Source organism: Bombina bombina, chromosome 1 (assembly GCF_027579735.1).
Source record: "Bombina bombina isolate aBomBom1 chromosome 1, aBomBom1.pri, whole genome shotgun sequence".
In the NCBI taxonomy this organism is placed as follows: domain Eukaryota; kingdom Metazoa; phylum Chordata; class Amphibia; order Anura; family Bombinatoridae; genus Bombina; species Bombina bombina.
This window is the reverse complement of record NC_069499.1, coordinates 1561320516-1561346269: the sequence shown is the minus strand read 5'-3', so window position 1 is coordinate 1561346269 and position 25754 is coordinate 1561320516. Positions and strand designations below refer to the sequence as shown.

The following is a 25754-nucleotide window of genomic DNA, read 5'->3' as shown; positions in this document are numbered from 1 at the left end:
TCTCTCTCTCCTCCCCCTCTTTTGCTCTCTCTCTCCTCCCCCTATTTTGCTCTCTCTCCCCCTATTTTGCTCTCTCTCTCTCCCCCCTCTCTTTTGTGCTCTCTCTCCCCCCATCCCTTTTGCGCTCTCTCTCCCCCTCTCTTTTGAACTCTCTCCCCCCCTCTCTTTTGAGCTCTATCTCCCCCCTCTCTCTCTCTCCCCCCTCTCTCTCTCCCCCCCTCCTCTCTCTCTCCCCCCTCCTCTCTCTCCTCCTCTCTCTCTCTCCCCCCCTCCTCTCTATCTCCCCCCCTCCTCTCTCTCCCCCCCTCCTCTCTCTCTCCCCCCTCCTCTGTCTCTCCCCCTCCACTCTCTCTCTCCCCCCTCCTCTCTCTCCCCTCCTCTCTCTCCCCTCTCTCTTTTGTGCTCTCTCTCCCCCATCTCTTTTGCGCTCTCTCTCCCCCTCTCTTTTGCGCTCTCTCCCCCTTTCTTTTGCACTCTCTCCCCCCTCTCTTTGCGCTCTCCCGCCCCCTCTCTTTTGCTCTCTCCCCCGTCTCTCCCCCCTCACCTCTATCCTCCTCTCTCTCTCTCCCCTCCTCTCTCTCCCCTCCTCTCTCTCCCCTCCTCTCTCTCTCTCCCCCCTCTCTCTCTCCCCCCTCCTCTCTCTCTCCCCCCTCCTCTCTCTCTCTCCTCTCTCCTCTCTCTCTTTTGTGCTCTCTCTCCTCCCCCTCTTTTGCTCTCTCTCTCCTTCCCCTCTTTTGCTCTCTCCCCCTCTCTTTTGTGCTCTCTCTTTCTCCCCCTCTCTTTTGCGCTCTCTCTCCCCCTCTTTTGCGCTCTCTCTCTCTCCCCCCTCTCTTTTGCGCTCTCTCCCCCTTTCTTTTGCGCTCTCTCCCCCCTCTCTTTGCGCTCTCCCGCCCCCTCTCTTTTGCTCTCTCCCCCATCTCTTTTGCGCTCTCTTCCCCCTCCTCTCTCTCTCTCCCCTCCTCTCTCTTCCTCTCCCCTCCTCTCTCTTCCTCTCCCCTCTCTCTCTCTCTCCCCTCCTCTCTCTCTCTCCTCCTCTCTCTCTCCCCCTCTCTTTTGCGCTCTCTCTCCCCCTCTTTTGCGCTCTCTCTCCCCCCTCTCTTTTGCGCTCTCTCCCCCTTTTTTTTGCGCTCTCTCCCCCCTCTCTTTGCGCTCTCCCGCCCCCTCTCTTTTGCTCTCTCCCCCCTCACCTCTCTCTCTCCTCCTCTCTCTCTCTCCCCTCCTCTCTCTCTCCCCTCCTCTCTCTCTCCCCTCTCTCTTTTGTGCTCTCTCTCCTCCCCCTCTTTTGCTCTCTCTCTCCTTCCCCTCTTTTGCTCTCTCCCCCTCTCTTTTGTGCTCTCTCTCTCTCCCCCTCTCTTTTGCGCTCTCTCTCCCCCTCTTTTGCGCTCTCTCTCTCTCCCCCCTCTCTTTTGCGCTCTCTCCCCCTTTCTTTTGCGCTCTCTCCCCCCTCTCTTTGCGCTCTCCCGCCCCCTCTCTTTTGCTCTCTCCCCCATCTCTTTTGCGCTCTCTTCCCCCTCCTCTCTCTCTCTCCCCTCCTCTCTCTTCCTCTCCCCTCCTCTCTCTCCCTCTCCCCTCTCTCTTTCCCTTCCTCTCTCTCTCTCCTCCTCTCTCTCTCTCCCCCTCTTTTTTGCACTCTCTCCCCCCTCTCTTTTGCGCTCTCTCCCCCCTCTCTTTTGCGCTCTCTCCCCCTTTCTTTTGCGCTCTCTTCCCCCTCTCTTTGCGCTCTCCCGCCCCCTCCCTTTTGCTCTCTCCCCCGTCTCTCCCCCCTCACCTCTCTCTCTCCCCTCTCTCTCCCTCCTCCTCTCTCTCTCTCTCCTCCTCTCTCCCTCTCCCCTCTCTCTCTCTCCTCCTCTCTCCCCTCTCTCTCTCCCCTCCTCTCTCTCTCTTCCCTCCTCTCTCTCTCTCCCCCCTCCTCTCTCTCTCTCCCCCCTCCTCTCTCTCTCTCCTCTCTCTCTTTTGTGCTCTCTCTCCTCCCCCTCTTTTGCTCTCTCTCTCCTCCCCCTCTTTTGCTCTCTCTCTCTCCCCCTCTCTTTTGTGCTCTCTCTCTCCCCCTCTCTTTTGCGCTCTCTCACCCCCTCTTTTGCGCTCTCTCTCTCCCCCCTCTCTTTTGCGTTCTCTCCCCCTTTCTTTTGCGCTCTCTCCCCCCTCTCTTTGCGCTCTCCCGTCCCCTCTCTTTTGCTCTCTCCCCCATCTCTTTTGCGCTCTCTTCCCCCTCACCTCTCTCCTCCTCTCTCTCCCCTCCTCTCTCTTCCTCTCCCCTCCTCTCTCTTCCTCTCCCCTCTCTCTCTCCCCTCCTCCTCTCTCTCTCCCCCTCTCCTCTCTCTCCGACTCTCCCCTCTTCTCTGTCTCTCCCCCCTCTCTATCTGACGACCGCACCCCGGCCATGCCCCTTCACGCCCTTTCACAGCCATTCACGTCCGGCCACGCCCCCTTAACACTCGTGCTGTTTCTACTGCGCATGACAGCTTCGGACAAACACACTTGGCCTTTTATATAATAGGATAATACCTATTTAAAACTAAATACATACTAATAGTTATTTTGTAGCTAGCTTAGGTTTTATTTCACAGGTAAGTTTGAATTTATTTTAACTAGGTAGACTAGTTAGTAAATAGTTATTAACTATTTACTAACGACCTTGCTAAAATAAATACAAATTTACCTGTCAAATAAAACCTAACCTGCCTTACACTTAAACCTAACATTACAAAAAATAAAAAACACTAAAATTAAAAAAAAAAAACACTAAAATTGCAAAACATAACAAACGAAATTATACAAAACATTAAAAAAATATTTTGCTACAAAACAAACACCCCCTAACAGTATACAAACCCTCAAAATAAAGTAAAACCTAATCTACCCATTGCCCTGAAAAGTACATTTGTATGGGCATTGCCCTTAAAAGGGCATTTAGCTCTTTTGCTGCCCAAGCCCTAATCTAAAAATAAGAACCCACCTCAAAACGAAAAAAATACATTACACAAAATAACAAATTATTAAAAATAATAAAAATTATTCTTATTCTAATACCCATTAAAAAAAACACCTCAAAATAAAAAAAACTAATCTAGAATAAACTATCAATAGCCCTTAAAAGGGCCTTTTATAGGGCATTGCCCTAAGTTAAACAGCTCTTACACCTGAATTTTTTTTTTACAAAGACCCACTAACATTACAAACCTCCACCCCCCCCAAACCCACAAAATAAAAAAAAACTATCTAAAAAACCTAATCTACCCATTGCCCTGAAAAAGGCATTTGTATGGGCATTGCCCTTAAAAGGGGATTTAGCTCTTTTGCTGCCCAAATTCTAATCTAAAAAAAAAAACTCACCCAAAAAACCCTTAAAAAAATCCTAACACTAACCCCCGACGATCCACTTACAGATTTTGAAGTCCCGCTTGAACGATCTTCATCCAGGCGGCGAAGCCTCATCCAGGCGGCGAGAAGTCTTCATCCAGACGGCCTCTTCTATCTTCATCCAGGCGGCAAAGTCCTCATCCAGGCAGCGAGAAGTCTTCATCTAGACGGCCTCTTCTATCTTCATCCAGGCAGCATCTATCTTGATCCCGGCGGCGCGGAGCGGGTTCATTCTGCGCTGAGCATCCTCTTCATATGGTCGCCGCCATACACTGAATCTTCAATGCAAGGGAGATGTTTCAAAATGGTGTCCCTTGCATTTTTATTGGCTGAAAATTTTAAATCAGCCAATAGGATTTAAGCAGCTCTCATTCTATTGGATGATTCATCATCAAATAGAATGACAGCTCCTTAAATCATATTGGCTGATTTGAACAGCTAATAGGATTTTAGCAGCTTTAATTCCTATTGGCTGATTCAAATTTTGCAGCCAATAGGAATGCAAGGGACGCCATTTTGAAACGGCTCCCTTGCATTGAAGATTCAGTGTACGGCGGCGACCATATGAAGAGGTTCTCCGCGCCGGATGTCTTCAGGATGGACCCGCTCCACCGGGATCAAGATAGAAGATGCCGCCTGGATGAAGATAGAAGAGGCTGCCTGGATGAAGACATCTCGACGCCTGGATGAGGACTTTGCCGCCTGGATAAAGACTTCTCGACGCCTGGATGAAGATAGAAGAGGCCGCCTGGATGAAGATCGTCCAAATGGGACTTCAAAAACTGTAAGTTGATCGCCGGGAGTTAGGGTTTTTAAGGGTTTTTTGGGTGGTTTTTTTTTTTGTTTGTTTTTTTAGATTAGGGTTTGGGCAGCAAAAGAGCTAACTGCCCTTTTAAGAGCAATGCCCATACGAATGCCCTTTTCAGGGCAATGGGTAGATTAGTTTTTTTTAGAATTAGGTTTTTTTTATTTTGGGGGGTTGGTTGGGTGGTGGGTTTTACTGTTGGGGGTCTTTGTATTTTTTTCAGGGAAAAGAGCTGATATCTTTGGGGCAATGCCCCACAAAAGGCTCTTTTAAGGGCTATTGGTAGTTTATTGTAGGCTAGGTTTTTGTTTTTATAGGGCTATTATATTAAGTGTAATTCTTTTTTATTTTGGATAATTTTGTTTGTTATTTTTCATAATTTAGTGTTTGTAATTTAGTATTTTAAATTTTTTTGTAATTAGATACACCTAGATTACGAGTTTTGCGTTAACAGGGGTGCGGTGCTAACGAGCAGTTTATTCTCACCGCTCACAGACAGCACTGGTATTACGGGTTTTTACAAACCCGGCGTTAACCGCAAAAAAAGTGAGCGAAGAGCAAAATTTACCTCCACATCTCACCTCAATACCAGCACTGCTTACGTTAGCGGTGAGCAGGTAAAACATGCTTGTGCACGATTTCCCCATAGGAATCAATGGGGGAGAGCCTGCAAAAAAGCAGCGTTCAGCTTCTAACGCAGCCCCATTGATTCCTATGGGGAAATACATTTATTTCTACACCTAACACCCTAACATGAACCCCGAGTCTAAACACCCCTAATCTTACACTTATTAACCCCTAATCTGCCGCCCCCGACATCGCCGACACCTACATTATATTACTAACCCCTAATCTGCCGCCCCCGACATCGCCTCCACCTACATTTTACTTATGAACCCCTAATCTGCTGCCCCCAACATCGCCGAACCCTACATTATATTTATTAACCCCTAATCTTCAGCCCCAATGTCGCTGCAACCTAACTACATTTATTAACCCCTAATCTGCCACCCCCAACGTCGCCACCAATATAATAAGCATATTAACCCCTAACCTAAGTCTAACCCTAACCCCCCCTAACTTAAATATAATTTAAATAAATCTAAATAAAATTATTACAATTAACTAAATTATTCCTAATTAAAACTAAATACTTACCTTTAAAATAAACCGTAAGCTAGCTACAATATAACTAATAGTTACATTGTAGCTAGCTTAGGGTTTATTTTTATTTTACAGGCAACTTTGTATTTATTTTAACTAGGTACAATAGTTATTAAATAGTTATTAACTATTTAATAACTACCTATCTAAAATATCTGTAAAATAAAACCTAACCTAAGTTACAATTACACCTAACACTACACTATAAATAAATTAACTAAACTAAATACAATTAATTAGAATTAAATAAAATCTAAAGTAGGAAAAAAAAAAACACTAAATTACAGAAAATAATAAATTAATTACAAGATTTTTAAACTAATTACACCTACTCTAATCCCCCTAACTAAATAAAAGCCCCCCAAAATAAAAAAGCCCTACCCTACACACTACAATTACCCCTTAAAAGGGCCTTTTGTGGTGCATTGCCCCAAAGTAATCAGCTCTTTTACCTGTAAAAAAAAGTACAAATACCCCCCCAACATTAAAACACACCACCCACACAACTAACCCTACTCTAAAACCCACCCAATCTCCCCTTAAAAAAACATAATACCCCTTAAAGATCACCCTACCGTGAGACGTCTTCACCCATCCGGGCAGAAGTGGTCCTCCAGACGGGCAGAAGTCCTCATCCAAGCCGGGCAGAAGAGGTCCTCCAGACGGGCAGAAGTCTTCATCCAGACGGCATCTTCTCTCTTCATCCATCCGGCGCGGAGCGGGTCCATCTTCAAGACATCCGACGCGGAGCATCCTCTTCTTTCTTCGTCCGACAACTGAATGAAGGTTCCTTTAAATGACGTCATCCAAGATGGCGTCCCTTCAATTCTGATTGGCTGATATAATTCTATCAGCCAATCGGAATTAAGGTAGAAAAAATCCTATTGGCTGATGCAATTAGCCAATAGGATTGAGCTCGCATTCTATTGGCTGATTGGAACAGCCAATAGAATTCCAGCTTTATCCTATTGGCTGATTGGATCAGCCAATAGGATTGAACTTCAATCCTATTGGCTGATTGCATGAACAGCCAATAGAATGCCAGCTCAATCCTATTGGCTGATTGGATCAGCCAATAGGATTGAACTTCAATCCTACTGGCTGATTGCATGATCAGCCAATAGGATTTTTTCTACCTTAATTCCAATTGGCTGATAGAATTCTATCAGCCAATCGGAATTGAAGGGACGCCATCTTGGATGATGTCATTTAAAGGAACCTTCATTCAGTCGTCGGACGAATAAAGAAAAGGATGCTCCGCCGTCGGATGTCTTGAAGATGGACCCGCGCCGGATGGATGAAGATAGAAGATGCCGTCTGGATGAAGACTTCTGCCCATCTGGAGGACCTCTTCTGCCCGGCTTGGATGAAGACTTCTGCCCGTCTGGAGGACCACTTCTGTCCGGTTGGGTGAAGACGTCTCACGGTAGGGTGATCTTCAAGGGGTTAGTTTTAGTTTTTTTTAAGGGGGGATTGGGTGGGTTTTATAGTAGGGTTGGTTGTGTGGGTGGTGGGTTTTAATGTTGGGGGAGGTATTTGTATTTTTTTTTTTTTTTTACAAGTAAAAGAGCTGATTACTTTGGGGCAATGCCCCGCAAAAAGCCCTTTTAAGGGCTATTTGTAATTTAGTGTAGGGTAGGGCTTTTTTTGGGGGGGGGAGGGGGGTTTATTTTCTTAGGGGGATTAGAGTAGGTAAAATAAAATAAACCCTAAACTAGCTACAATGTAACTATTAGTTATATTGTAGCTAGCTTAGGGTTTATTTTATAGGTAAGTATTTAGTTTTAAATAGGAATAATTTATTTAATTGTAGTAATTTTATTTAGATTTATTTAAATTATATTTAAGTTGGGGGGGTTAGGGTTAGACTTAGGTTTAGGGGTTAATAACTTTATTATAGTGGCGGCGACGTTGGGGATGGCAGATTAGGGGTTAATAAATGTAGGTAGGTGGCGGCTATGTTAGGGATGGCAGATTAGGGGTTAATAATATTTAACTAGTGTTTGCGATGTGGGAGTGCGGCGGTTTAGGGGTTAATATATTTATTATAGTGGTGGCGATGTCCGGTTCGGCAGATTAGGGGTTAAAAAATTTATTTTAGTGTTTGCGATGTGGGTGGCCTCAGTTTAGGGGTTAATATGTAGCTTATGGGTGTTAGTGTACTTTTTAGCACTTTAGTTCAGAGTTTTATGCTACGGCGTTGTAGTGTAAAACTCTTAACTACTGACTTTAAAATGCGGTACCAGTCTTGACAGGAGAGGGTGTACCGCTCACTTTTGGTCAGACTCGTAATACCAGCGCTATGCAAGTCCCATTGAAAATATAGGATACGCAATTGACGTAAGTGGATTTGCAGTATTTCCAAGTCTGGCCAAAAAAGTGAGCGGTACACCTGTACCTGCAAGACTCGTAATACCAGCGGCCGTTAAAGAACAGCGTTGGGCCCTCTCAACGCTGCTTTTTAACCCTAACGCAAGACTCGTATTCTAGGTGAAAGTTTGACATTTTTATAGTAGTGTTAGAATTTTTTTAATGTTTAGTTTTATTTAATTGGTAGTTAGTTTAATTTTAGTTTAATAATTATATTAGTTTAATTGTTAGTTCTTAGTTCTTTTAATTTGACAGGTAAGTTTTAATTTAAGCTAGGGAAATTTTAATTTTAATATAAAGTTAGGGAGTGTTAGGGTTATGGTTAGGTTTATGGGTTACTAGTTTAATTTAGTTTATTGCGATGTGGGAGCCTTTCGGTTTAGGGGTTAATAGTTTACTTTAGTATATTTCGTTGTGGGGGGCTTGCGGTTTAGGGGTTAATAGGTTTATTATAGTGGCGGCGGTGTAGGGCTTAATAACTTTAGTACAATGGGGGCGATGTGGTCAGACGGCAGATTAGGGGTTAATAATATTTAAATAGTGTTTGCAATGCGGGAGGGCGGCGGTTTAGGGGTTAATAGGTAGTTTATGGGTGTTTAGTGTACTTTGTAGCAGTTTAGTTATGAATCTTATGTAACAGTGTTGTAGCGTAAAACTCATAACTACTGCTTTTAGATTGCGAAACGGATCGTGTCGGTATAGGCTGGAATGCAGGTTTTTTTAGCCTCACCGCAAAACTCGTAATGGCAGCGCTATGGAAGTCTCATGAAAAACCATCATTTTTACGTGTGCAGGACTGACGTTGCAGTACAGGCTAAAAGGCTTGCGGTACAGCTATACCGACAAGACTTGTAATGGCTGCGGTGCTGTTTTAAAGCTGAAATTGCAATTTTTTCAGCGTTAAAACACGAACGCACTACCTATAATCTAGGTGAGTTTTAGATGATGATGACGACTTTTTCTCTGTTTTAGGTAAGCTGTCTGATATAAAGTCCACGTGGTCAACTAGCCCTATAACCCATACTCAAGCATCCTTGTCTCATGAGCTGTGGAAGGTACCACGAAACACTGCAGCTCCAACCCGACCACCACCTGGGCTGACCAATGCTAAACCCTCCTCTGCCTGGGGCTCCAACCAACTGGGCTGGACTAGTTCCTACTCTTCTGGTATGTTGTGTTACTCCACATATAAAATTTGCTCACAATGACACTACACACATATAAATAGGTAGGTAAATGTATACACCCCAGTCAAAATTATTACAACTTCATTGAACCATCTCTAGAATAACCTCTATGTCTAAGGATTACCAGTTAAATTTCCATATTGTCAATTTCAGAGATTTAAAGGGACATAAAACCCAAAAAAATTTCCTTCATGATTTAGAAATAAAATTCAATTTTAAACAACTTTCTAATTTACTTATCTAATTTGCTTCATTCTCTTGATATCCATGGCTGAAAAGCATATCTAGATAGGCTCAGTAGCTGTTGATTGGTGGCTGCACATAGATGCTTTATGTGATTGGCTCACCCATGTGCATTGCTATTTCTTCAACAACGGATATCTAAAGAATAAAGCAAATTAGATAATAGAAGTAAATTGAAATGTTGTTTACAATTATATTCTCTATCTGAATCATGAAAGAAAAAAATTGTGTTTAATGTCCCTTTAAGATCCAGATGGAAGTGCAGACCTTGAGACAGAATGTCTGGACATAGAGATAAAGGCCATGGATTGCAACTGGAGATCTGAACCAGATCTGTATATCAAATCCTGTGAGGCCACTGATAATTTCTCTAGGTCTATCTTGGAAATCATGCCATATGTAATAAAACATCCGCTTTAGACTCGCTTTTATAACTTTTATTTATGTCTGTACCCTGCACAATTGTACTTAACTTTAGGCTGTAGCTTTTGTGCGGCAGGATGAAGCGCAATGTTTGCGTGCTTCATCACCATGCCGTCTTCTTGGTCCCGCCTCCTTCTTCTCGGGTACTCGAGTAGGAGAAGCGACATCTTGGACTGCAGTCTCGATGACTCCCCCTCGTTTTCCGGCCAATAGCGGAGAGACGTTTCTATTCTAAACGGTCCTGGATGTTGTGAGGCAGAGTCGAGCAGAAATCATTTTATGGTGTCACAAATGCAGGCTCTTCACTGTAATTATGCAAACGGAACTTGTATTAAGTTACAGTCTGTTGGGTTTAAACTTTAGAGGGCTTGTGTTTTATCATGTTTTTTATTACAATCTAACGGCTAGATTACGAGTTCTGCGTTAGCCTTAAAAAGCAGCGTTAAGGGGTCCTAACGCTGCTTTTAAACGCCCGCTGGTATTACAAGTCAGGCAGGTACAGGTGTACCACTCACTTTTATTCTGCGACTCGAGGCTACCGCAAATCCCCTTACGTCAATTACGTATCCTATCTTTTTAATGGGACTTGCCTAACGCCGGTATTACGAGTCTTGGAAGAAGTGAGGGGTACAGCCTCTACCTCCAAGACTCCTACCGCATAAAAATGGCAGTAGTTAAGAGTTTTATGGGCTAACGCCGGAACATAGAGCTCTTAGCTACAGTGCTACAAAGTACACTAACACCCATAAACTACCTATGAACCCCTAAACCGAGGCCCCCCCACATCGCAAACCCTATAATAAAATTATTTAACCCCCTAATCTGCCGTCCGGACACCGCCGCCACTATAATATATGTATTAACCCCTAAACCGCTGCAATCCCGCCTCGCAAACACTATAATAAATGTTATTAACCCCTAATCTGCCCCCCCCACCGTCGCCGCCACCTACCTACAATTATTAACCCCTAATCTGCTGCCCCCAACGTCGCAGCTACTATAATAAAGTTATTAACCCCTAACCCTAACAACCCCCTAAGTTAAATATAATTTAAATAAAACGAAATAAATTTACTATATTTAAATAAATTATTCCTATTTAAAACTAAATACTTACCTATAAAATAAACCCTAATATAGCTACAATATAACTAGTAGTTACATTGTAGCTATATTAGGATTTATATTTATTTTACAGGCAACTTTGTATTTATTTTAACTAGGTACAATAGCTATTTAATAGTTAATAACTATTTAATAGCTACCTAGTTAAAATAATTACAAAATTAATTGTAAAATAAATCCTAACCTAAGTTACAAATACACCTAACACTACACTATCAATAAATTAATTAAATAAATTAACTACAATGATCTAAACTAAAATACAATTAAATAAACTAAACTATATTACAAAAAAAAACACTAAATTACAAAAAATAAAAAAATATTACAAGAATTTTTATCTAATTACACCTAATCTAAGCCCCCTAATAAAATAAAAAAGCCCCCCAAAATAATAAAATCCCCTACCCTATACTAAATTACAAAAGTAATCAGCTCTTTTACCAGCCCTTAAAAGGGCTTTTTGCGGGGCATTACCCCAAAGTAATCAGCTCTTTTACCTGTAAAATAAAATACAAGACCCCCCCCCAACATTACAACCCACCACCCACACACCCCACTCTAAAACCCACCCGATCACCCCTTAAAAAAAACTTACACTACCCCATTGAAGATCACCCTACCTTGAGCCGTGTTCACCCAGCCGGGCACCGATGGGCCAGAAGAGGACATCCGGAGCAGCAGAAGTCTTCATCCGATCGGGGCAGAAGAGGTCCTCCATCCAGCAGAAGTCTTCATCCAAGCGGCATCTTCTATCTTCATCCATCCGGCGCGGAGCAGGTCCATCTTCAAAACATCCGACCCGGAGCATCCTCTTCTTCCCAACGACTAACGACGAATGAAGGTTCCTTTAAATGACGTCATCCAAGATGGCGTCCCTCAAATTCCGATTGGCTGATAGGATTCTATCAGCCAATCGGAATTAAGGTAGGAAAAATCCGATTGGCTGATGTAATCAGCCAATCGGATTGAAGTTCAATCCGATTGGCTGATTGGATCAGCCAATAGAATGCAAGGTCAATTTTATTAATCAGCCAATCGGATTGAAGTTCAATCCGATTGACTGATTGGATCAGCCAATAAAATTGACCTTGCATTCTATTGGCTGATCCAATCAGCCAATCGGATTGAACTTCAATCCGATTGGCTGATTACATCAGCCAATCGGATTTTTCCTACCTTAATTCCGATTGGCTGATAGAATCCTATCAGCCAATCGGAATTCGAGGGACGCCATCTTGGATGACGTCATTTAAAGGAACCTTCATTCGTCGTTAGTCGTTGGGAAGAAGAGGATGCTCCGCGTCGGATGTCTTGAAGATGGACCCGCTCCGCGTCGGATGGATGAAGATAGAAGATGCCGCTTGGATGAAGACTTTTGCTGGATGGAGGACCTCTTCTGCCCTGATCAGATGAAGACTTCTGCCGCTCCAGATGTCCTCTTCTGGCCCATCGGTGCCCGGCTGGGTGAACACGGCTCAAAGTTGGGTGATCTTAAATGGGGTAGTGTTAGTTTTTTTTAAGGTGGGATCGGGTGGGTTTTAGAGCAGGTGTGTGTGGGTGGTGGGTTGTAATGTTGGGGGGGGGGGGGTCTTGTATTTTATTTTACAGGTAAAAGAGCTGATTACGTTGGGGCAATGCCCCGCAAAAAGCCCTTTTAAGGGCTGGTAAAAGAGCTGATTACTTTTGTAATTTAGTATAGGGTAGGGAATTTTATTATTTTGGGGGGCTTTTTTATTTTATTAGGGGGCTTAGATTAGGTGTAATTAGATTAAAATTCTTGTAATATTTTTTTATTTTTTGTAATTTAGTGTTTGTTTTTTTTGTAATATAGTTTAGTTTATTTAATTGTATTTTAGTTTAGATCATTGTAGTTAATTTATTTAATTAATTTATTGATAGTATAGTGTTAGGTGTATTTGTAACTTAGGTTAGGATTTATTTTACAGGTAATTTTGTAATTATTTTAACTAGGTAGCTATTAAATAGTTATTAACTATTTAATAGCTATTGTACCTAGTTAAAATAAATACAAAGTTGCCTGTAAAATAAATATAAATCCTAATATAGCTACAATGTAACTATTAGTTATATTGTAGCTATATTAGGGTTTATTTTATAGGTAAGTATTTAGTTTTAAATAGGAATAATTTATTTAATTATAGTAAATTTATTTTCTCTTGTAAGGTGTATCCAGTCCACGGATTCATCCATTAATTGTGGGATATTCTCCTTCCCAACAGGAAGCTGCAAAAGGATCACCCACAGCAGAGCTGTCTATATAGCTCCTCCCCTAACTGCCACCCCCAGTCATTCTCTTGCAGCTCTCGACAAGGGAAGTAGCTAGAGAGATGTGGTGAATTAGTGTAGTTTATCTTCAATCAAAAGTTTGTTATTTTTAAACGGTGCCGGCGTTTTGTACTGTTTTTTACCTCAGGCAGAAATTAGATAAAGAATTTGCCTGAGGTTTTTGATGATCTTAGCAGGTTGTAACTAAGGTCCACTGCTGTTCTCACACATAACTGAAGAGTATGAGGAAACTTCAGCTGGGAGAACGGCCTGCAGAATTAACTGCCCTGAGGTATGTTCAGTATATTATTTTCTAGAGGATGATAAAAACTAGAGAATGCTGACAGTGCCTGATATAGTTAAGGTAAGCCTGATTGCAGTGATTTAATAAACGACTGGCATCATGCTTGCAGTAAAAAGTAATTTTCATATTACTTTCTATTATGGCTTAGTATGTAAAACGTTTGCATATATATAAAGAATGTTTTTACTGAGGTGATAAATCTTTGTTTGGGGCCTAGTTTTCCACATGGCTGTTATTTTACTCCTAGGAATAGTTTTTTAAGGCCCTCTGACTTTGAGTGCATGGTGGGAGGGGCCTATTTTCGCGCTCTAATTGCGCAGTTATTTTTACATCCAGAAGACATCCAGCTTCCCTGAAGGAGTCCCCTGACATATTGGGCCTCTGTAAAGGGTTTTTGTGCCTTCAAAAGTCGTTTTATGGGAAGGTAGGAGCCACAGTAGAGCTGTGGCAGTTTGCTTATGACTGTTTTAACGGTTACCGTTTTTTTGCTTCGTTTTTGAACCTGAGGGGTTAATCATCCATTTGCAAGTGGGTGCAATGCTATTTTAGTCTATTATATACACTGTAAAAATTTCATAGAGTTAACTGCTTTTTTCACTGTTTTGCAGTTTTTGTGTTTGTTTTTTTCCCTTAAAGGCACAGTTCCGTTTTTTATATTATGCTTTTTCACATTAATTAAAGTGTTTTCAAAGCTTGCTGGTCTCATTACTAGTCTGTTAAACATGTCTGACATAGAGGAAACTCCTTGTTCATTATGTTTAGAAGCCTTTGTGGAACCCCCTCTTAGAATGTGTACCAAATGCACTGATCTTACTATAAATTATAAAGACCATATTATGGCTTTAAAAGATTTATCACCAGAGAAAATTGACAAGGGGGAAGTTATGCCGACTAACTCTCCCCACGTGTCAGAGCCTATAACTCCCGCTCAAGGGGCGCCAAGTACATCTAGCGCGCCCATTGCGTATACTTTACAAGACATGGTAGCAGTTATGAATCATACTCTTACAGAAGTATTGTCCAAACTGCCAGGGTTACAAGGAAAGCGAGACAGCTCTGGGGCTAGAACAAATACAGAGCTCTCTGACGCTTTTGTAGCTATGTCCGATATACCCTCACAATGTGCAGAAGCCGAAGAAGGAGAGCTTCTATCTGTGGGTGATTTTTCTGACTCAGGGAAGACACTTCAACCTTATTCTGATATGTCTACATTTAAATGTAAGCTTGAACACCGCATGTTGCTCAGGGAGGTTTTAGCAACTCTGGATGACTGTGACGCCATTATAGTCCCAGAGAAATTGTGTAAATTGGATAAATACTACGCAGTGCCTGTTTACACTGATGTTTTTCCAATACCTAAGAGGTTTTCAGAAATTATTACTAAGGAATGGGATAGACCAGGTGTACCGTTCTCTCCCCCTCCTGTTTTTAAAAAGATGTTTCCCATAGATGCTGCTACACGGGACTTGTGGCAAACGGTCCCTAAGGTGGAGGGAGCAGTCTCTACTCTAGCAAAACGTACAACTATCCCTGTCGAGGACAGTTCTGCTTTTCTAGATCCAATGGACAAAAAATTAGAGGGTTACCTTAAGAAAATTTTTATTCAACAAGGTTTTATTCTCCAGCCCCTTGCATGCTGTGGCCTTCTGATTTGAGTTTCTAGAAGAGGCTCTACAGGTAGAAACCCCATTGGATGATATCCTTGACAAGCTTAAAGCTCTTAAGCTAGCCAATTCATTTGTTTCTGACGCCGTTGTTCATTTAACCAAACTAACGGCTAAGAACTCAGGTTTTGCTATTCAGGCGCGTAGGGCGCTATGGCTTAAATCCTGGTCAGCTGATGTTACTTCAAAGTCTAAGCTTCTCAACATTCCCTTCAAGGGGCAGACCCTATTCGGGCCTGGACTGAAGGAGATCATTTCTGATATTACTGGAGGAAAAGGTCACGCCCTTCCTCAGGATAGGTCCAACAAATTAAGGACCAAACAGCCTAATTTTCGTGCCTTTCGAAACTTCAAGAGTGGCGCAGCTTCAACTTCCTCTAATACAAAACAAGAGGGAAATTTTGCCCAGTCCAAGCTGGTCTGGAGACCTAACCAGGCTTGGAACAAAGGAAAGCAGGCCAAAAAACCTGCTGCTGCCTCTAAGACAGCATGAAAGATCAGCCCCCAATCCGGTAACGCATCTAGTATGGGGCAGACTTTCTCTCTTCGCCCAGGCTTGGGCAAGAGATGTCCAGGATCCCTGGGCATTGGAAATAGTGTCCCAGGGATATCTTCTGGACTTCAGAGCTTCTTCCCCAAAAGGAAGATTTCATCTCTCACAATTATCTGCAAACCAGATAAAGAGAGAGGCATTCTTACATTGTGTTCAAGACCTCCTAGTTATGGGAGTGATCCACCCAGTTCCAAAGGAGCAACAGGGGCAAGGCTTCTATTCAAATCTTTTTGTGGTTCCCAAGAAAGAGGGAACCTTCAGACCAATCTTAGATCTCAAGATCCTAAACAAATTTCTCAGGGTCCCATCCTTCAAGATGGAGACTATTCGAACCATCCTACCTATGATCCAGGAGGGTCAATATATGACTACCGTGGACTTAATGGATGCTTATCTGCACATTCCGATACACAGAGATCATCATCGGTTTCTCAGGTTCGCCTTCCTAGACAGGCATTACCAGTTTGTGGCTCTTCCCTTTGGGTTAGCTACGGCACCAAGAATCTTTACGAAGGTTCTGGGGTCACTCCTAGCGGTCCTAAGGCCGCGGGGTATAGCAGTAGCCCCTTACCTAGACGACATTCTAATACATGCGTCGAATTTTCAAATCGCCAGGTCCCATACAGACATTGTTCTGGCATTCCTGAAAAGTGAACGAAGAAAAGAGTTCTCTATCCCCTCAACAAGAGTTTCCTTCTTAGGAACTCTGATAGATTCTGTAGAAATGAAGATTTACCTGACAGAGGCCAGGTTGTCAAAACTTCTAAATTCCTGCCGTGTTCTTTATTCTACTTCTCGCCCTTCAGTGCCTCAGTGTATAGAAGTAATCGGCTTAATGGTAGCGGCAATGGACATAGTGCCGTTTGCCCGCCTACATCTCAGACCGCTGCAACTCTGCATGCTCAGTCAGTGGAATGGGGATTACACAGATTTGTCCCCTCTACTAAATCTGGATCAAGGCACCAGGGATTATCTTCTCTGGTTGCTATCTCGCGTCCGTCTGTCCAAGGGTATGACCTTCCGCAGGCCAGATTGGACAATAGTAATGACAGATGCCAGCCTTCTGGGCTGGGGTGCAGTCTGGAACTCTCTGAAAGCTCAGGGCTTGTGGACTTTCTAGAACTAAGAGCGATATTCAATGCTCTCCAGGCTTGGCCTCAGCTAGCTGCGGTCAGGTTCATCAGATTTCAGTCGGACTGTAGCCTACATCAACCATCAAGGGGGAACAAGGAGTTCCCTAGCAATGTTGAAGGTTTCAATAATTCTATGGGCAGAGGTTCACTCTTGCCATCTATCAGCTATCTATATCCCAGGAGTAGAGAACTGGGAGGCGGATTTTCTAAGTCGACAGACTTTTCATCTGGGGGAGTGGGAACTCCATCCGGAGGTGTTTGCACAGTTGATTCAACTTTGGGGCAAACCAGAACTGGATCTCATGGCGTTTCGTCAGAACGCCAAGCTTCCTTGTTACGGATCCAGGTCCAGGGATCCCAAGGCAGCGCTGATAGATGCTCTAGCAGCGCCTTGGTCTTTCAACCTGGCTTATGTGTTTCCACCGTTTCCTCTGCTCCCTCGTCTGATTGCCAAGATCAAGCAGGAGAGAGCTTCGGTGATTTTGATAGCACCTGCATGGCCACGCAGGACTTGGTATGCAGATCTGGTGGACATGTCATCCATTCCACCATGGACTCTACCGCTGAGGCAGGACTTTCTACTTCAGGGTCCTTTCAACCATCCAAATCTAATTTCTCTGCGTCTGACTGCTTGGAGATTGATTTTATCAAAACGTGGTTTCTCCAAGTCGGTCATTGATACCTTAATTCAGGCTCGAAAGCCTGTCACCAGGAAAATTTATCATGAGATATGGTGTAAATATCTTCATTGGTGTGAATCCAAGGGTTACTCATGGAGTAAAGTCAGGATTCCCAGGATATTATCTTTTCTCCAAGGAGGATTGGAGAAGGGATTGTCAGCTAGTTCCTTAAAGGGACAGATTTCTGCTCTGTCTATGCTTTTGCACAAGCGTCTGGCGGATGTTCCAGACGTTCAGGCGTTTTGTCAGGCCTTAGTTAGAATCAAGCCTGTGTTTAAACCTGTTGCTCCGCCATGGAGTTTAAATTTAGTTCTTAAAGTTCTTCAAGGGGTTCCGTTTGAACCTCTACATTCCATAGATATCAAGCTTTTATCTTGGAAAGTTCTGTTTCTGGTAGCTATCTCTTCGGCTCGAAGAGTTTCAGAGTTATCTGCCTTGCAGTGTGATTCCCCTTATCTGATCTTCCATGCAGATAAGGTAGTTTTGCGTACCAAACCTGGGTTTCTTCCTAAGGTGGTATCTAATAAGAATATCAATCAGGAGATTGTTGTTCCGTCACTGTGTCCTAATCCTTCTTCAAAGAAAGAACGTCTTTTACACAATCTTGACGTGGTTCGTGCTTTAAAGTTTTATTTACAAGCTACTAAAGATTTTTGTCAAACATCTGCATTGTTTGTTGTCTACTCTGGACAGAGGAAAGGCCAAAAGCCTTCAGCAACTTCTCTTTCTTTTTGGTTAAGAAGTATAATCCGCTTAGCTTATGAGACTGCTGGCCAGCAGCCTCCTGAAAGAATTACAGCTCATTCCACTAGAGTGGTGGCATCCCCATGTGCTTTTAAAAATGAGGCTTCTGTTGAACAGATTTGTAAGGCGGCGACTTGGTCTTTGCTTCATACTTTTTCTAAATTCTACAAATTGATACTTTTGCTTCTTCGGAGGCTATTTTTGGGAGAAAGGTCTTACAGGCAGTGGTGCCTTCCGTTTAAGCGCCTGCCTTTTCCCTCCCTTCATCCGTGTCCTATAGCTTTGGTATTGGTATCCCACAAGTAACGGATGAATCCGTGGACTGGATACACCTTACAAGAGAAAACAAAATTTATGCTTACCTGATAAATTTCTTTCTCTTGTGGTGTATCCAGTCCACGGCCTGCCCTGTCATTTTAAGGCAGGTGTTTTTTATTTTTAAACTACAGTCACCACTGCACCCTATAGTTTCTCCTTTCTCTTGCTTGTCTTCAGTCGAATGACTGGAGGTGGCAGTTAGGGGAGGAGCTATATAGACAGCTCTGCTGTGGGTGATCCTCTTGCAGCTTCCTGTTGGGAAGGAGAATATCCCACAAGTAATGGATGAATCCGTGGACTGGATACACCACAAGAGAAAAAAATTTATCAGGTAAGCATAAATTTTGTTTTGTTTTATTTAAATTATATTTAAATTAGGGGGGTGTTAGGGTTAGGGTTAGACTTAGTTTTAGGGGTTAATAACTTTATTATAGTAGCGGCGACGTTGGGGGCGGCAGATTAGGGGTTAATAATTGTAGGTAGGTGGCGGCGACGTGGGGGGGCAGATTAGGGGTTAATAAAATTTATTATGGTGTTTACAAGGCGGGATTGCAGTTGTTTAGGGGTTAATACATTTATTATAGTGGCGGCGATGTCCGGTCGGCAGATTAGGGGTTAATAAGTGTAGGTAGGTGGCGACGACGTTGGGGGGGCAGATTAGGGGTTAATAAATATAATATAGGTGTCGGCGATGTTAGGGACAGCAGATTAAGGGTTCATAGCTATAATGTAGGTGGCGGCGGTGTCCTGAGCGGCAGATTAGGGGTTAAAAATATAATGTAGGTGTCAGCGATAGCGGGGGCGGCAGATTAGAGGTTAATAAGTGTAACATTAGGGGTGTTTAGACTCGGAATTCATGTTAGGGTGTTAGGTGTAGACTTAGAAAGTGTTTCCCCATAGGAAACAATAGGGCTGCGTTAGGAGCTGAACGCTGCTTTTTTGCAGGTGTTAGGGGTTTTTTCAGCCAGCTCAGCGCCATTGTTTCCTATGGGGAAATCGTGCACGAGCACGTTTTTCCAGCTTACCGCTACCGTAAGCAACGCTGGTATTGAGGTTAGAAGTTGAGCTAAATTTTGCTCAACGCTCACTTTTCTGAGGCTAACGCAGCCATTCAGAAAACTTGTAATACCAGCGTTGGCTTAAGGGAGCGCTGGAAAAAAAGGAGTGTTATCCCCGCAGGTTTTTACCAACAAAACTTGTAATCTAGGCGTATGTAAATAAAACAATGGAAAATGTCTCCTTCGATTTTCACTGTTTCTCTCAGGAATTACAAGAGAAAAAGAATGGGTCTTTTTAATGAATGGAAATCATTTTTTTTGTCTTGGTGTGGTCACAACAGTACTTTGACCGCATACATATCTCTTAATTATGTTAGAGTTCATTCATATAAGGATATATTATCATGATTCTATAAAAAGTTTTTTGCTAATGAATGAAGTGTATTTATAATCCCAGCAAGTCTGTATATATTTTAAATGACAGGGTAATTTTAAATTATTTTAAGTATTTTTAAATTATTATTTCCAAAATGTATTTTAGCTCCATGTCTCCCTAGATGATGCTGTCTAGGCTAATGCCACAGCTTCTCCTCATACGTCCCAAGCCAGATAAAAAGAGTTGCGTTTTTGAAATGTGTTCAGAATCTTCCTTCCTGGGAAGAATTGTTCCAGTTTAGGAACAGGGATTAGCTTCTTTTCATTCTGTTCCAAATTCTTTTCGTCCTAATTTAGACATGACATGTTTAAATAAATTTCTCTGAGTTCCGTCCTTCAAGATGGAGACTATTCGCTCCATTCTTCCTTGGTACAGGAGAGTCAGTTTATTACGGCCTTAGACCTAAAGGGATTATCTCAGATTTCTGAGTTTTGCTTTCCGGCAAACATGGCTTTGCAACAGCTCCCAGAGTTTTCTCAAGGTTTTCTGGGACGCGATTTGGTTCCGGGATTGCAGTGGCGTCCCTCCTGGACATCCTATGGGTCCAGGTGCCATCCTTCTACAAACAAGATCTCAGGTTTTTGTTGTCTTCGTTGCACAAATGGAAGTGGAGCTGGAAAAGAGCTCCCTTGTCCCAGCTACATGGGTATTCTGCTTAGGAATTATTTTTGATCCTTTCAATAAATTATTGCCTCCTTCTTCTGTCCACTGTTTGGCCTCAGTGACTCAGTGTCCGATTCCGTTTGAGAGTTCAGCAGTTCTGCATGTTCTGTCATAGGAATGGAGCTGTTGAAAAGAGTCTTTTCTCTTGTTAAGTGTATCCAGTCCACGGATCATCCATTACTTGTGGGATATTCTCCTTCCCAACAGGAAGTTGCAAGAGGATTACCCACAGCATAGCTGCTATATAGCTCCTCCCCTCACTGCCATATCCAGTCATTCTCTTGCAACTCTCAACTAAGATGGAGGTCGTAAGAGGACTGTGGTGTTTTATACTTAGTTTATTTCTTCAATCAAAAGTTTGTTATTTTTAAATGGTACCGGAGTGTACTGTTTATCTCAGGCAGTATTTAGAAGAAGAATCTGCCTGCGTTTTCTATGATCTTAGCAGAAGTAACTAAGATCCTTTGCTGTTCTCACATATTCTGAGGAGTGAGGTAACTTCAGAGGGGGAATAGCGTGCAGGTTTTCCTGTAATAAGGTATGTGCAGTTAAAATATTTTTCTAGGGATGGAATTTGCTAGAAAATGCTGCTGATACCGAAGTAATGTAAGTAAAGCCTTAAATGCAGTGATAGCGACTGGTATCAGGCTTATTAATAGAGATACATACTCTTATAAAAGTGTATTTTAAAACGTTTGCTGGCATGTTTAATCGTTTTTTACATATGTTTGGTGATAAAACTTATTGGGGCCTAGTTTTTTCCACATGGCTGGCTTGAATTTTGCCTAGAAACAGTTCCCTGAGGCTTCCCACTGTTGTAATATGAGTGGGAGGGGCCTATTTGGGCGTTTTTTTGCACAGCAAAAATTACAGACACAGACATCCAGCTTCTTCCTGCATGATCCAGGACTTCTCTGAAGGGCTCAAAAGGCTTCAAAAGTCGTATTGAGGGAGGTAAAAAGCCACAGTAGAGCTGTGGCAGTTGTTGTGACTGTTTAAAAAACGTTTTTGTCATTTGTTATTCCGTTTTTGGTATTAAGGGGTTAATCATCCATTTGCAAGTGGGTGCAATGCTCTGCTAACTTATTACATACACTGTAAAAATTTCGTTAGTGTAACTGCATTTTTTCACTGTTATTTCAAAATTTGGGAAAATTTGTGTTTCTTAAAGGCGCAGTAAAGTTTTTTATATTGCTTGTAAACTTGTTTTAAAGTGTTTTCCAAGCTTGCTAGTCTCATTGCTAGTCTGTTTAAACATGTCTGACACAGAGGAACCTACTTGTTCATTATGTTTGAAAGCCATGGTGGAGCCCCATAGGAGAATGTGTACTAAATGTATTGATTTCACCTTAAACAGTAAAGATCAGTCTTTATCTATAAAAGAATTATCACCAGAGGGTTCTGTCGAGGGGGAAGTTATGCCGTCTAACTCTCCCCACGTGTCAGACCCTTCGCCTCCCGCTCAGGGGACGCACGCTTATATGGCGCCAATTACATCAGGGACGCCCATAGCGATTACCTTGCAGGACATGGCTGCAATCATGAATAATACCCTGTCAGAGGTATTATCTAGATTGCCTGAATTAAGAGGCAAGCGCGATAGCTCTGGGGTTAGGAGAGATACAGAGCGCGCAAATGCTGTTAGAGCCATGTCTGATACTGCGTCACAATATGCAGAACATGAGGACGGAGAGCTTCAGTCTGTGGGTGACATCTCTGACTCGGGGAAACCTGATTCAGAGATTTCTAATTTTAAATTTAAGCTTGAGAACCTCCTTGTATTGCTTGGGGAGGTATTAGCTGCTCTGAATGACTGTAACACAGTTGCAATTCCAGAGAAATTGTGTAGGCTGGATAGATACTATGCGGTGCCGGTGTGTACTGACGTTTTTCCTATACCTAAAAGGCTTACAGAAATTATTAGCAAGGAGTGGGATAGACCTGGTGTGCCCTTTTCCCCACCTCCTATATTTAGAAAAATGTTTCCAATAGATGCCACTACACGGGACTTATGGCAGACGGTTTCTACTTTAGCAAAGCGTACCACTATCCCGGTTGAGGACAGTTGTGCTTTTTCAGATCCAATGGATAAAAAATTGGAGGGTTACCTTAAGAAAATGTTTATTCAACAAGGTTTTATTTTACAGCCCCTTGCATGCATTGTGCCTGTCACTGCTGCGGCGGCATTCTGGTTTGAGGCCCTGGAAGAGGCCATCCCGACAGCTCCATTGAATGAAATTATTGACAAGCTTAGAACGCTTAAGCTAGCTAACTCATTTGTTTCTGATGCCATTGTTCATTTGACTAAACTAACGCTAAGAATTCCGGATTCGCCATCCAGGCGCATAGGGCGCTATGGCTTAAATCCTGGTCAGCTAACGTGACTTCAAAGTCTAAATTACTCAACATTCCTTTCAAGGGGCAGACCTTATTCGGGCCTGGCTTGAAGGAAATTATTGCTGACATTACTGGAGGCAAGGGTCATACCCTTCCCCAGGACAGGGCCAAATCAAAGGCCAAACAGTCTAATTTTCGTGCCTTTCGAAATTTCAAGGCAGGAGCAGCATCAACTTCCTCCGCTTCAAAACAAGAGGGAACTGTTGCTCATTCCAGACAGGCCTGGAAACCTAACCAGTCCTGGAACAAGGGCAAGCAGGCCAGAAAGCCTGCTGCTGCCCCCAAGACAGCATGAAGGAACGGCCCCCTATCCGGAAACGGATCTAGTGGGGGGCAGACTTTCTCTCTTCGCCCAGGCGTGGGCAAGAGATGTTCAGGATCCCTGGGCGTTGGAGATCATATCTCAGGGATATCTTCTGGACTTCAAAGCTTCTCCTTCACAAGGGAGATTTCATCTTTCAAGGTTATCAGCAAACCAGATAAAGAAAGAGGCATTCCTAAGCTGTGTGCAAGACCTCCTAGTAATGGGATTGATCCATCCAGTTCCGCGGACGGAACAAGGACAGGGATTTTATTCAAATCTGTTTGTGGTTCTCAAGAAAGAGGGAACCTTCAGACCAATCTTGGATCTAAAGATCTTAAACAAATTTCTCAGAGTTCCATCATTCAAAATGGAAACTATTCGGACCATCCTACCCATGATCCAAGCGGGTCAGTACATGACCACAGTGGACTTAAAGGATGCCTACCTTCACATACCGATTCACAAAGATCATCATCGGTTCCTAAGGTTTGCCTTTCTAGACAGGCATTACCAATTTGTAGCTCTTCCCTTCGGGTTGGCCACTGCCCCGAGAATTTTTACAAAGGTTCTGGGCTCACTTCTGGCGGTTCTAAGACCGCGAGGCATAGCAGTGGCTCCGTATCTAGACGACATCCCGATACAGGCGTCAAGCTTTCAAATTGCCAAGTCTCATACAGAGATAGTTCTGGCATTTCTGAGGTCGCATGGGTGGAAAGTGAACGTGGAAAAGAGTTCTCTATCACCACTCACAAGAGTTTCCTTCCTAGGGACTCTTATAGATTCTGTAGAGATGAAAATTTACCTGACGGAGTCCAGGTTATCAAAACTTCTAAATGGTTGCCGTGTCCTTCATTCCATTCCACGCCCGTCAGTGGCTCAGTGCATGGAAGTAATCGGCTTAATGGTAGCGGCAATGGACATAGTGCCATTTGCGCGCCTGCATCTCAGACCGCTGCAATTATGCATGCTAAGTCAGTGGAATGGGGATTACTCAGATTTGTCCCCTCTACTAAATCTAGATCAAGAGACCAGAGATTCTCTTCTCTGGTGGCTTTCTCGGGTCCATCTGTCCAAGGGTATGAACTTTCGCAGGCCAGATTGGACGATTGTAACAACAGATGCCAGCCTTCTAGGTTGGGGCGCAGTCTGGAACTCCCTGAAGGCTCAGGGATCGTGGACTCAGGAGGAGAAACTCCTCCCAATAAATATTCTGGAGTTAAGAGCAATATTCAATGCTCTTCTAGCTTGGCCTCAGTTAGCAACACTGAGGTTCATCAGATTTCAGTCGGACAACATCATGACTGTGGCTTACATCAACCATCAAGGGGGAACCAGGAGTTCCCTAGCGATGTTAGAAGTCTCAAAGATAATTCGCTGGGCAGAGTCTCACTCTTGCCACCTGTCAGCGATCCACATCCCAGGCGTAGAGAACTGGGAGGCGGATTTTCTAAGTCGTCAGACTTTTCATCCAGGGGAGTGGGAACTCCATCCGGAGGTGTTTGCTCAACTGGTCCATCGTTGGGGCAAACCAGAACTGGATCTCATGGCATCTCGCCAGAACGCCAATCTTCCTTGTTACGGATCCAGGTCCAGGGACCCGGGAGCAACGCTGATAGATGCTCTAGCAGCTCCTTGGTTCTTCAACCTGGCCTATGTGTTTCCACCGTTTCCTCTGCTCCCTCGACTGATTGACAAAATCAAACAGGAGAGAGCATCGGTGATTCTGATAGCGCCTGCGTGGCCACGCAGGACCTGGTATGCAGACCTAGTGGACATGTCATCTCTTCCACCATGGACTCTGCCTCTGAGGCAGGACCTTCTAATACAAGGTCCTTTCAATCATCCAAATCTAATTTCTCTGAGACTGACTGCATGGAGATTGAACGCTTGATTCTATCAAGGCGTGGCTTCTCCGAGTCAGTCATTGATACCTTAATACAGGCTCGGAAGCCTGTCACCAGGAAAATCTACCATAAGATATGGCGTAAATATCTTTATTGGTGTGAATCCAAGAGTTACTCATGGAGTAAGGTTAGGATTCCTAGGATATTGTCCTTTCTCCAAGAGGGTTTGGACAAAGGCTTATCAGCTAGTTCTTTAAAAGGACAGATCTCTGCTCTGTCTTTTCTTTTGCATAAGCGTCTGGCAGAAGTTCCAGACGTCCAGGCATTTTGTCAGGCTTTGGTTAGGATTAAGCCTGTGTATAAAACTGTTGCTCCCCCGTGGAGCTTAAACTTGGTTCTTAAAGTTCTTCAGGGAGTTCCGTTTGAACCCCTTCATTCCATTGATATTAAACTTTTATCTTGGAAAGTTCTGTTTTTGATGGCTATTTCCTCGGCTCGAAGAGTCTCTGAGTTATCTGCCTTACATTGTGATTCTCCTTATCTGATTTTTCATTCAGACAAGGTAGTTCTGCGTACCAAACCTGGGTTTTTACCTAAGGTGGTTTCTAACAGAAATATCAATCAAGAGATTGTTGTTCCATCATTGTGTCCTAATCCTTCTTCAAAGAAGGAACGTCTTTTGCATAATCTGGACGTAATCCGTGCCTTGAAGTTTTACTTACAGACTACTAAAGATTTTCGTCAAACATC

At 43.2% G+C, this 25754-nt stretch overlaps 1 protein-coding gene across 1 annotated transcript in view; it reads left to right on the top strand.

Annotated features, from left to right (window-relative positions):
- The window catches only part of TNRC6C (trinucleotide repeat containing adaptor 6C), a 1532250-nt gene that overhangs the window by 1450354 nt on the left and 56142 nt on the right, over positions 1 to 25754 (top strand). Inside the window, exon 19 of the mRNA XM_053709646.1 lies at positions 8672 to 8866. Coding sequence (XP_053565621.1) covers positions 8672 to 8866 — 195 coding nt within the window. The remainder of the gene's footprint in view (positions 1 to 8671; positions 8867 to 25754) is intronic.